Source organism: Neophocaena asiaeorientalis, unplaced genomic scaffold (assembly GCF_003031525.2).
Source record: "Neophocaena asiaeorientalis asiaeorientalis breed wild unplaced genomic scaffold, Neophocaena_asiaeorientalis_V1.1 scaffold648, whole genome shotgun sequence".
NCBI classification, from domain to species: Eukaryota; Metazoa; Chordata; class Mammalia; order Artiodactyla; family Phocoenidae; genus Neophocaena; species Neophocaena asiaeorientalis.
In genome coordinates, this window is record NW_020172781.1 from 1,018,392 (window position 1) to 1,030,397 (window position 12,006).

The following is a 12,006-nucleotide window of genomic DNA, read 5'->3' on the forward strand; positions in this document are numbered from 1 at the left end:
TTTTTTTTTTTTTTTTTTTTCACCCTTTTTAATTGAAACCCAGTAGGGGAAACAGTAATGGATATTATGCTCAAATTGAGAAAACGTGTCTGTGGCTACCGGGGGACAGTTAGTTCAGCAGATTTGGAGGAGCTGATCTTTCTTTGCCCTGTCAACCTCCCTGACAGTAGCGGTCATCTGATTTGCCATGGCCTCTCACTTACAGATCACCCTGTTCCCTCCGCCCCGTCGGCTCTCACAGGGCAAGACCCCACTGCCCCGGTGCCCCTGGCACCTAACAACAACACCAGAAATAATGGATAGAAGCAAAAGCAGGAAGTCACAGAATTAAGGGCTCCTGTACAGTTGACACCCTCAATCTGCAGCTGGGGACTGGAGAATATATTTCCCTTCACCCTTTTTAAAGTATTCTGTCCCGGAGATCTCCACCACACCCCCAGGCCACATTCTTGGGACACGCCGCTGAAGGGCCATTTATACCCTTACCTGTCTCGACTGAAAATCTGGAACCAGGACATTGAAGGAAGAAAGATTTTGGGTGGTGAACGGTGCCTGGTGCCTGAGGCCAAAGTCAGCTCTGCCTCTGTGTCTTGCAGATTCTGGGTCAGATAAGATGAGAGGAAAAATTCCCGGCCTCTTCCTAGTGAATTCATTTCTGCTGGACTAAGAAATGTCCATTGCATTATCTTGGGTTTTTTTTTTTAAGTAATTGGGTAAAACACACAAAGAGAGCATTGAAGATGTAGATTGGTTTGAAATTAGGAACCCACAATTAGTTCCTTTTCCTGACAGAGAGAGAGAGAGGGGTAAAAAACCTTCACAGATGTATAAGAGGCATGCTCCCCAGACACACACACACTTCCTGCATCCTTGCCTCCTTGCTTCCCTTCCAACTTCTCTAAATCACTAGCCGTTTACAAATTTGCCATTTTGCAGAGTGATCAGCTTTGATGAAAGGTGGGTGCTAATAAGAATAACGCAGAGGGTGAAACCTTTTCATTTTGCCTCTGCCAAAAACATATTTACATTAAAGGGAGGTATGATAAGCATGGATTAAGTGTATAACGAATGATGCTCTAGAAACAGCATAAACCAGCTGGCGCCAAAGTGCGCCTCTGTACTAAAAATACTGCTTACCCAAGCTAGACAACTTTGACAATCTTCTCTCTCTTTCTCTCTCTCTCTCTCTCTCTCTCTCTCTCTCTCTCTCTCTCTCTCTCTCTCTCTCTCTCTCACACACACACACACACACACACACACACACACTTCAGACTCTTGTACTGAATCGCCCTAATCAATAATTTCGAGGGCTGTCAGAGGACAGGGAAATGTGCCTTACAGGAAAGCCCTGTGCTGCTGGGGCGAGACAGAGGCTAGAAGCTGGGGTTTAGAACCCAACATGCTGCCCTTCACCCTGGGCTCCTGCCTTGGAAAGGAGGGAGAGAGAGAAAGAGAGAGAGAGGATGGGAGATCAGAGCATTGGTGACAGCCAGCTCTGGGGAAAAGGGTGACTTTGGGGATACCAAAAGCAGAAAGTGATACTTCCAACCTACACAAATGGGCCCAGTGCTCTTCTATCTCTTAGGACACATTATCTTCCCAGCCAGGGGTGTGAGGGGAAGGTGTTTACTTGAATCCCGGGAAGAGGTATCTCCAGCCTGTCATGGTTCCTGGAGAAGAGGAGGGAGGGAGAGAGGGAGGAAATACAGAGGCAACCCAGAAATACAGAAAGGTTGGAGAGAATTCAGAGAGGACCAAGAAAGCCAGAGAAAATAGAAAGGGAGAAGAAGAAAGAATAGAAAAGAGTAAATCAAAAACAGAAAGAATAAGAGAAGTAAAGGCTGGGAGGTAGCGACTGAGGAGACATATAGAAGCCAAGAACAGGATAGATGCCAGGGAAGGAAGAGAAAGTAAAGGAAAACACAGGAAAGACCACAGATCTGCAGTCACAGAATCTTGAAAGACAGAGAGACAGGAGAACCAAAAGAAAAAAAAAGGGAGACAGAAATGGGTACCCTGTCTGATGTAACCAAGAGGAGTGTGCCCACCCCCGGAGGGAAGAAAGATGGGGAAACTGACCAAAGAGATTGATCCTGAAGCCTCCAGACCTGAGAAGAACTAGGCTCTTAAAGCAAGTTGGGGGCGGGGGGCGGGCAGGGCGCGCCGAGGGAAGATGCGAAACTCCAGGAGGAAGATCAAGCCTCCCAGGTCTGTGAAGTCCTCCTTTGGCTTCAGAGCTGCGTGTGGGAGAGTCAGGGTTTGGGTTAGCACAGGAGTGCTAATGTGGGGAGGAGGGGGCTAGCGGCGATTTGCGAGAGGAAACAAGAGCAGTAACCTAGGCACTCCCAAGGGAGCTGCCTCCCTGAGGTCCGCGATAAGAAAATCAGGTCCCGGCTTAGGGGAATTGAGCGCAAAGGAGGATGGGAGTCCTGTAGCGGGCACCTAGTCAGTTTCAACGCTTGTCAATATTAAAAAAAAAAAAAAAAGCCTGGTATCCCATGAGCGAGGGGCACTGGGCAAAAACAAGGCCCAGAAAGCCCCTCCCCAGAAAAAGTTTACGTCTTGACCGACTCCCGTAGTAAACTTCTTAATTAAGCCTGAGACCCCCGGAGAAACCCCTGGATGTCCTTATGTCAACAGAGTTCCCCGTTTAGGGACACCTCGGACCGAAGAAAAGCTCCGTGGCAAACGGTGGGTGAAAGTTTAAGAGGGAATAAGCGTGTAATAGTCCCTCGCCAGACCTCACACATGCTGATGAGAATATTTACAGCAAACTTGCCAAAGTAAACGACCCCGCCTACCCACCATCCTTTCCCCTTCTACCGCCCCCCCCCCTTTTGTAAACTTCAGATAAACACCATTCGGTCACAAAAGGGTCGATTTGCCCCCTTATAGTTTGAGGCAGGCTGTGTCATAGGGAAAAGTGGGATCAGCAGACGCTTCCCGGGGAATTCTTCGGCAAGACTAAGCATTGTCTGCCGCATCCCTGGCCTGGTCTGAGGAGAGGTGATATGGTTGCGCGCGCGCGTGCACATACGCCATTTATTCTGAGGCTCCTCCTGCCCTTCCACTTTAAAATCCGCACTCATACTACTTCTTCACTTTGAACTCTGCAGACATCACAGATTTGGAGAGGTGTGTGTTGGGGTTTTTTTTAATTAAAAAAAATTCAGGCCTACAATTATGTGAATACTCTTTGCAAAAGATGGAGGAATGTTGGGGGGACACCAGAAGTTCCGCGCGTCCTCTCGGATTCAAAATTTGGCCCCCTTCTCCCGGTCTTTTAAAGCACCGTTTCTCAGGCTCTGCCCAGGGGCAGGCTCCTTCAGTGTTTCCCGTCTGCCTTTTGTGGAACGTGAGGCGGGGAGAAAGAGAAGATCGAGGGGGTCTGCGTGGAGAAAAAAAAAAAGACCGTGTAGAGCCCGCGGCTAGAGCCTAAAAGCCCGGGCCCAGGGCGCGCTGGCCTGTGAGTTCTCCCGGCCGCCAGGCCTGGCACAAGTCTTCGGAACGCGCTAGCCAATGTTTAACCCGAATGCGGTGGCCACCAGGCCGCTTTTGTTTGTTCGCAAATTAATCACCCAGCGCACGGCCGGCGCCAGAGTGGGTTTATCACCCACCGGGAGGGGGGCGCGGCGGCCCCGCAGAGACAAAGAGGAGTTCGCACCTTCCCGCTTTTGATCCCAAGTTACTGCGGCCTCCCTGCAAAATACGAGCCTCCTGGGGCCGAGTCTGGGAGGTCAGTCATAATTGGCGGAAGTTTGCAGACCATTAGCAAGATGTCAACATTTTCGATTCGGAACCCCGCAAACTTTCCTCTCCCCCCTCCTCCCTTGCGCGCTGGAGTGGGAGTGGGGGTCAGGAGTGGCAACTGGGGTGACCCCAGGGTTAAGTAAGAGCTACGGGCAAAAATAGGCACGTGAGGGAGGGGGCCGTATGAGGGGCTGAAATCAAGGCTAGGTCCACCTCCGCCGTTGAGGCCAAAGGCAAGTCGAGAATTTACAAGTGGGATCAGCAAGCTCCCCTCCCACGTCCAAACCTAAGGGAGGCCAGAATGCGGAGGACCGAGTAAAATGTCTCTCTCCTGGGCATCTGGACGCTTGGGGCACCGAGCTGGGGGGTGGGTCAGTCATCTCGTGGCTGCAGAATTACTTTCCTTCTAGTCGGAGCGTCGGGGCAGAGATTGGCCGGCGAGTGCAGGCAAAACCAGACCGGGGATTTGGGGCCGCTCCTGAAAGCGCAGCGGTGAGGCCCCGGGCTCCGGCGGCCAGCAGTGTGGGGGAGGGGCGGGTTTCAGCCTCCAGAGACTCTTGAAACCCAGTGGTGACCTCCGTGGTCGGTGTAAGAAGGGGGAAGGCATGGCTTCTCGCACCCTTCGGGATCGGGCCGCCAGGGACGCGGGAGGGGGGCGTTGTGAGCCGACACCCTGGCCCCCGCCGCGTCCTGCTCCACCACTGCAGAGAGAGGCAGAGAGGACGCCAGAGAAAGACCGAAAGGGAAAGAAAGGGGCGAGGTGGCGAGCCAGACGGAGTTCGCAGAACCACTCTATTCTCTCTGGTGACTTCAGGGAATTCTTAGCGCTGGCGCCAAGCGCTCTTAACCATGTGCGTCAAAAATGCGAGGCTGGAAAGTCTTGTCGCCTCAAAAGTTCCGCCCCTATCTCGGCGCGGTTGGCCCACAACGGAACTGCATTTTCACCCCCCACTTGCTCTCACTTCGGAGTCTGGGAGCTGGGGGCTTAGGGGGTACACGAGGCAAAATGTAAGAGAGGACGGTACTGGCTGTCGACACACACACACACACACATATCCCAAGCCTGGGGTTTCTTAACCCCCTAGGCCGCGCAATCAGCCGTTCCTTGGTTCCACTGGAGGAAGCTCCCAACTCAGGAAGGGTAAAAGAATATTGTCCCCAAGATTTCCCTCCATCCAAGCAGGGACGGCCCAACTCATTGGCCCCCAGAAATGGGAAATGTGGGTCTGGGGAATCCTCTGACCCGGACAGGGACCTGCGGTAACAGTTACCAATTCGGCGACAGGTCTGATAGCTAAGATCCGGTTACCTCCCTCCCCTTCACCCTTGCTGAGGCCCCCCACCCTACCTGAATTGGAGCCGGTCACCTCGCCTCTGGGATGGGGGCGTTTCACGATTTGTTTTACAAATTCACCCCCCGACTTCTGGCGAGATAAGTCCCCGGGTGGAGAAAGAACTGAGGCACCGAGAGATAAGTGCGATGCCTGGAGGAAATACAGGGCTGGCGCACCTCCCCCTACCAGCTCCTCACCGAGCCGGCCGCCGAAGGGACGGAGGCGGCTGGATGGGGACAGGCCCAGAACCTAGTCCCTCGCTGCGCTCACTTTATTCAGATCTCCCCTCTCCCCTCTGCACTCACACACACATTCAGGTGGAAAACCGGGAGCCCGATTCCAAATGGAAGACGAGATCTAAAAGGGCTGGTAAATGTATTTCAGAAAAGCCCGAGTCCGCCTCCCGGAGTCAGTTGAGCGCAGACCCGGGCAGCCGCGCAGGCTAAGTGTTTGCGTGTACGTTGTCTTCGCGGGTGGCTGGGTCCCAGTGGGCCGGCGCTTATTCGCGTACAGACGTGCTAGGAATGTTTGGGTCTCCGCTCATAGTTTCGGGTGGGGCACGGTGGAACGCGAGCCCCCACCAGCGTGGGCTGAGATCTGCCTGCATCCGTGTGCTCGGGAGCCCTTGAGCCCTGCTGCCGGGGAGACCGGCACCGAGAGACACCCGAGCTCGGGAGCCCTTTAGTGGCGGCCGGGAGGAGCTTGGCTCCACGTGGGGCTGGAGGGTGTGCGAGCGTGGAGACTCGGTGGCGCTCGCCTCTCCGCGGCGGTCGGCTTTTGTTGCGCCCGGCGGCCGGAGGACAGCTCGCGGGAGCCTGGGCCGTCCGCTCGGCTCGCCCGGGGCCGGGCTAAGAGGGTGTGCGGGAGAGAGAAACGACCGCGGCGGCCAGAGGCGAGCCGAGCGCGCGAGAGGCGAGCGCCCCTGCTCGGCGCCGGGCGCGCTCTCCGCCTTTCTGGCCCGGCTCGCTCGCTCCCGCCTCCCTCCCCCGTGCTCCTTGCCCGGCCTCCTCCCTCTATCCCGGGCTGGATGGCTGAGGCATTTCAGACGTGGGCTGAGCCAGAGCGAGCGAGCTCTGAGGCTGCAGCGATCTCTTGATAAGCCACCTAGAGGCGACTCGGTGCGCGCGCTCCCCAGTGGCTCCCCGCCCTCCCTCTGATCATGTTGACATATTCACAGGACAGGCAGTAGTACCGATGCGGCGCTGCGACGTTACAGTTTCCGACACCTTCTTTTTATAACTCGGCTCTATCCCCCAGCACTCGACCTGTGAAAACCACGCCTATGCAGCAACACAATTGGTCCGAAAGCGTCAAAGAGCCAATCAAGAGGCCTCCGGCTCTCCGCAGCCCACAGCAGAGCCCGACCTTCTAGACCGCCGAGCAGACGCCCGGGGAATTCTAGAGGCGGAGGAGGGTGGCGAGGAGCTCTCTCTGGCTTTCTCTCGCTCCCTCCCTCTCCTCGCGCTCCCTCTCCCACTCTGTCTCTCTCTCCTCTCTCTCTCTCTCTCTCTCTCTCTCTCTCTCTCTCCCTCTCTCTCTCCCTCTCTCTCTCCCTTCTTTTCATTCCCCTCCTCCCCCCTAAGTCCTCCCTGCCCTGCGCGTCTGGACGCAGATTTAGGAAGAGAATTCGCTCACGTTTTAGGACAAGGAAGAGAGGCGCGGGAGAAGAGCACACCAAGATTCGGATTGAAACCCAGACACCAGGCTCGGAGCGGAGGAAGGAGGAGGAGGGCGAACGGAAGCCCGTTTGCAGTACAAGTTTTGATAGCGCTGGTAGAAGAGGGCTTCAATCAGAGTTGTTGTTGTTTTTTTTTAAAGGAGGGAGACTTTTTCCGCTCTCTCGCTCGCAGTTCAAGCTGGTCTAGCGCAACTGCAGACGCCTCCTGCGAGCCAGAGGGAGAGGCAGAGAGATAGGGGGGCGGGGGAAGAAGAAGGAGAAGAAAAGGTAAAAAGTCTCCTAGGAGAACCGTTCGCATTTACAACAAAGAACTGGGGGCTGGAGGGGGACTGCCGGGACCGAGGGCTGGCGTGTCTATTTCGAGCCAAGCAGCAGGGCTCCGGCACGAGTCCAGACCCTGCTCGTTCCTCTCGCCTCGTAAACCGACTTCCAGGAGCGGCTTTTTGAAAACGCAAGACACAAGGACAGTCATCCGAGCGACTATGTCTCCTGATTTCTCGCCTTGCCCTCTTTAAAAGCGGCATTCCCCTCCCGAAAAGACACTTCCCCCTCCCCTCACTTTGAGGTGCTTTAGTTGTGATCCCCCGCTTTTTTTGTTCTTTCTTTTTTTTTCCCCTCCTCCAAACTATGCGCTGCTGTTAAAAAACAAAAACAAAACAGAACAGCAGCTGCGGACTCGTCCCCGGCTGGAGCCCAGCGCCCCGCCTGGAGTGGATGAGCCTCTCCATGAGAGATCCGGTCATCCCTGGGACAAGCATGGCCTACCATCCGTTCCTACCTCACCGGGCGCCGGACTTCGCCATGAGCGCGGTGCTGGGTCACCAGCCGCCCTTCTTCCCCGCGCTGACTCTGCCGCCCAACGGCGCGGCGGCGCTCTCGCTGCCCGGCGCCCTGGCCAAGCCGATCATGGATCAATTGGTGGGGGCGGCCGAGACCGGCATCCCTTTCTCGTCCCTGGGGCCGCAGACACATCTGAGGCCTCTGAAGACCATGGAGCCGGAAGAAGAAGTGGAGGATGACCCCAAGGTGCACCTCGAGGCCAAAGAACTTTGGGATCAGTTCCACAAGCGGGGCACGGAGATGGTCATTACCAAGTCGGGAAGGTAAGCAAGCGGCGGGCCCCCTCCCCCAAACTACTGAAGGTTTCTTTCCTCCTTTTCTCTCTCGCCTCCCAGAACGGTCGGTTTGCCAGTTATTCCGGCTTAGAGGCAAACACGGTTCCCCCGGAACTGTGTACCAGAACTGTGTACAGAGACCTCCCCGGGCCCTGCCCCTGTGGTAGGAGATTTCAGCTTACCTGGGCGTCTGCAGCCGGCCGTTTTTCCTACCTGGGTCTGCATCCCGGGTTCCGTACAGGATAGGTAGAATTTTTTCAGTGCTGCCCAGACATCTCTGCAGGAAGAAAGAAAAGCACCCCACTGCAGGCAGTTCAGTGTTTCAAACCTTTCTGGAGCATTTTTGTGTCTTTATAGATGTTGTATTTTTGTCTGGTTCATTTTGCTCTCGGAGAGAAACACTTACAGCCCTTTTTGTTTGTGTGGTAGCAGGAGGCCTGGAAGGAGCTGCCCTGCCTTTTCTGCCCTCCAGCCTAGCCCCTGGGTCTGCAGGGGGCCTGAGCCTGCCCCTGCCAGCGTCAGAGAGAAACCGAAGGGCATTTGGGGTTTGTCCATACTGCTTCGTGTGTCTGTAATCGAGGGAGAGTTCAATAGGCAATTTTGGCTAATTAAGATTATGTTTGCAGACCCAAGGAGCCAGCAGGAAGCCCCATACTGCTGTTTCATGTGTGAATATTATCAACCACGTTTTATATAACGTTTAGAGGTCCTTGCCTGACCAAAACGTGCCTGTCACTTAAAATCACTGATTTTTTTTTAAAATGGCATCAAAGTCTACCAAGGCATAAAGTTGAAGGAATAAAAAGAAAATCCCTCTCTTCAGGTCTTTAGTTTTCTGTGTCTTTCCAAGCTAAATGAGGCCAAAGTTTGCCATAAAATCCTCCCAGAAGACACATAGGCAGTTTCACAGCGACCCGCTCTCTGCTCCCTTTTAAGTCAAAAGTACAGAATGCCAACGCCTCTGGAAAGTAAAAAGCAATTTGGTGGTGGAGTCTTGCCGTTTTGGTCTGGCCCCGAGCAGTGGGGAGAATGTGGTTAGTGGCACGATAGGCTGGTGATCAGGCCTGGGCGTCCACCCCAATCTACAGAATTCGTTTTGAGAACTCACCAAAGTACAGTTTCATTTCGCCAGCAGCGGGACTGCTGTTCCACAGCAGGGAGGGGTGCAACTTGACATTTCTTTTCTTGATACGTTTAACATTTTCTCATCAATGGGTGGTGGAAAATTCTACCTCGACTGACTGAACTTGACTAAAATCCTACCCAAGCTGTTTACAACTAGACAGCCAGAAAAAAAGGCAGAGGAAAAGGCAGAGGCAGGAATTTCCCTCTCAGGAGGGCAATCTATAAAGTCATACAAGAGACCACAAAAATTACAAAGAAATTATTAGATAATGTAGAGAAATCCAGTGCCACAATTCATTTGTTTCGAATCTTGGGACATTTAAAATAGAGCCATTTGAGCATATTTAATCCTTCTGTTGTGGAAGGAAACAACTTTGCATCCAGTCGCCCTACTCTGAATGGCACAAGCTCATCAAATGTAATCGAAAGTTTTAAATTTGATTTAAATATTTTAGGTAGAAGATCAAACCCGGGAAACTGAGTGATATTTTTTTCCTCTCTCTTCTCTCCCCTCGTAGGCGAATGTTTCCTCCATTTAAAGTAAGGTGTTCAGGGCTGGATAAAAAAGCCAAATACATTTTGTTGATGGACATTATCGCTGCAGATGACTGTCGGTATAAATTTCACAATTCTCGGTGGATGGTGGCGGGAAAGGCTGACCCTGAAATGCCAAAGAGAATGTACATTCACCCCGACAGCCCTGCCACCGGGGAACAGTGGATGTCCAAAGTTGTCACTTTCCACAAACTGAAACTCACCAACAACATTTCGGACAAACACGGATTTGTAAGTTTCATTGCTTCCCTTCGATAAAATTTTCTCTTTCTTCTCTCTAGCAAAGGCAGTGCTTCCACCTTCCATGTAAAACCGAGAGTTTCTCCCTCGCTCTCAGTTGCCAAGCATAGCAAACTTGCTCGATCCGCAAACAGAGATGGAGAGAGAATTCCAGGGTGTTTCTCTTCAGATAATGGAAGGCCTGGCATTCTGAAAGAAGTGAGGCTCATGTTCTGTGGCAAGTCCAGGTCTTGGTAACTGACCTGACAGGGAAGTTCAAAAGCAATCGTGAAGACGTAAAATCAGTGTCAAAGGTAGATGTTCGTAAGGGATTTGTTTTACGATATCAAACTTCTGTTTTGAAAGCAGCCATATTGTTGCTTAGGGGAGTTTTAAGGTTCGAAGTCTTGACTCTGTTGGTGAGAGGGTGTGAATACAGATTTTGAAAGATGTTCTTCCCTTGGACTAAAAAAGAATTGGGCTTAGGTGAAAGTCAGGTTTACTAGAAATGAGACTTAGATTTCCCGGTACAAAAATTGCATATGTGTTGGGAGTATATGTATGGATTCAGGGAGGGAGTTCCTAGAAACTTTCAGGAGACTTAGATTGCTTGTAAAAGTCAAGCAAAGGACCTTTTGCCCCCTGCCCCTACGCCTCCCCAACATTTCAATAAAATAAGCAGAGTGATAAGTGAGGAATAAGCAGAAAGATTAGGCCCAGGAAGACGTGAATGGCACGGAAATATCTTCAGGGGGCAGGAATTGCATTTGAAGCCCTTGATTTGATTAAGGCATAAATATTCCTCTCTAGAGTTCAGCCTTTCAGGGCTTTAAGTGGATTGGGCTCGTCAATTAGTGGGCACTTAAAAGACTGAATCATTTTGTAAATTAAAATGCATGTTTTTCTCTATCTTTTAAGACTTTGGCCTTCCCAAGTGATCAAGCAACGTGGCAGGGGAATTATAGTTTTGGTACTCAGGTAGGCTAGGGTTCAAGGTACGAATCAACCTTAGATGGTGAGGGTGGGGGAGGACCCTTTGGAAATTGAGGAGCAATTTGGATTCTCCAGAAGATTACGTGGGGAGCTGAATGTTCCCACAGAGGTACTCCAAGGAGGTGGGCTTGGTACAAGCGTGGTGCCCTTCGGTGGGGTAGACATCGGCCTGACAGGGGTCCTAGGGTCCTGTTCTTCCCACTAAATCCTCTTGTGATGTGTGTCTCTCCTCTTCCGGCCCCTGCAGACTATACTGAACTCCATGCATAAATACCAGCCTCGCTTCCACATTGTGAGGGCCAATGACATCTTAAAACTTCCTTATAGTACTTTTCGGACGTACTTGTTCCCCGAAACCGAATTCATCGCTGTGACCGCATACCAGAATGATAAGGTAACCAAAGTCGCTTTTCTTTTTAATCGTGATATTAACACCCACTTCCCCTCCCCCCTTTAAGCTGCTCTGGGGAGAGGATAAGAAAGTCACAAGAGCATGGGGATGGGACTCTGATTTTTCTTTTGTGATTTGACCTTCACTGGAGCTTTGCGGGGAAGGGGCACTGGCACACTGCAGAGGCAGAAGGAAAAAAAAAAAAAACAAACTTGACCAGCTGGGAATCCAATGCCGAGTGAAAAAAAATGCCCCACTAACTCTGCCAGTGAGAAGCTCCTGTAACCACCCGTCCTTACTGTTGCCCGCCCCACCCGACCCAGGGCTTTCTCCTGTTGGTTTCAAGGTTCATCCTCTTCCCCTTCAGGAAGAAGGGTCAAGAAATCAGGTTCGAAAGGAACCAGCTAAAATTGAAGGCAAAAGCCATTCGGGATCTTGGGAGGAGAGTCCCAGCAGAGACCAGATTTTCTCCCCTAGCCAGAAATCCCGAGTAGCTGGTCTGGTTTTTATTACCTTTTACGCTGCTGTGTTTTTTATGGTGTGTGTGTGTGTGTGTTTGGAAAAACCTACTCTGATCACAGGGTCATGCTAATTGAGTTGTCTGAGGCTTTTGAGATGAGATGACCAAAGTCACCACTTCATTTGAAGGGTTTTTTTTTTCTCCCGGGGCCTGAGGCCGGGGATTACGAGTACCCCCAAATGGAACAGCAGGCAGCACCTGGTATGTAAAGCTATGGTGGCCCGAAGGTCATGGGCGTGTGCACAGAGAGACACAGAGAAAGTGAGTCTTGCTGCGGGTTCACCGGGCGCCAGCTTGGCTGTTAGCAGGCAGTTAAGGGGGGCGGG

At 52.2% G+C, this 12,006-nt stretch overlaps 1 protein-coding gene and 1 long non-coding RNA gene across 2 annotated transcripts in view; one reads left to right on the forward strand and one right to left on the reverse strand.

Moving 5' to 3' along the window:
• Nucleotides 1-6,808, reverse strand: part of LOC112397368 (uncharacterized) — a 21,443-nt gene extending 14,635 nt beyond the window's left edge. Inside the window, exon 1 of the long non-coding RNA XR_003002790.1 lies at nt 6,720-6,808. This is a non-coding gene — a long non-coding RNA (uncharacterized LOC112397368). The remainder of the gene's footprint in view (nt 1-6,719) is intronic.
• Nucleotides 6,626-12,006, forward strand: part of TBX3 (T-box transcription factor 3) — a 13,983-nt gene continuing 8,602 nt past the window's right edge. The window contains 4 exon segments of the mRNA XM_024741570.1: nt 6,626-7,865; nt 9,521-9,788; nt 10,695-10,754; nt 11,017-11,163. Of these exon segments, the coding sequence (XP_024597338.1) occupies nt 7,477-7,865; nt 9,521-9,788; nt 10,695-10,754; nt 11,017-11,163 (864 nt within the window). The 5' untranslated portion in view covers nt 6,626-7,476.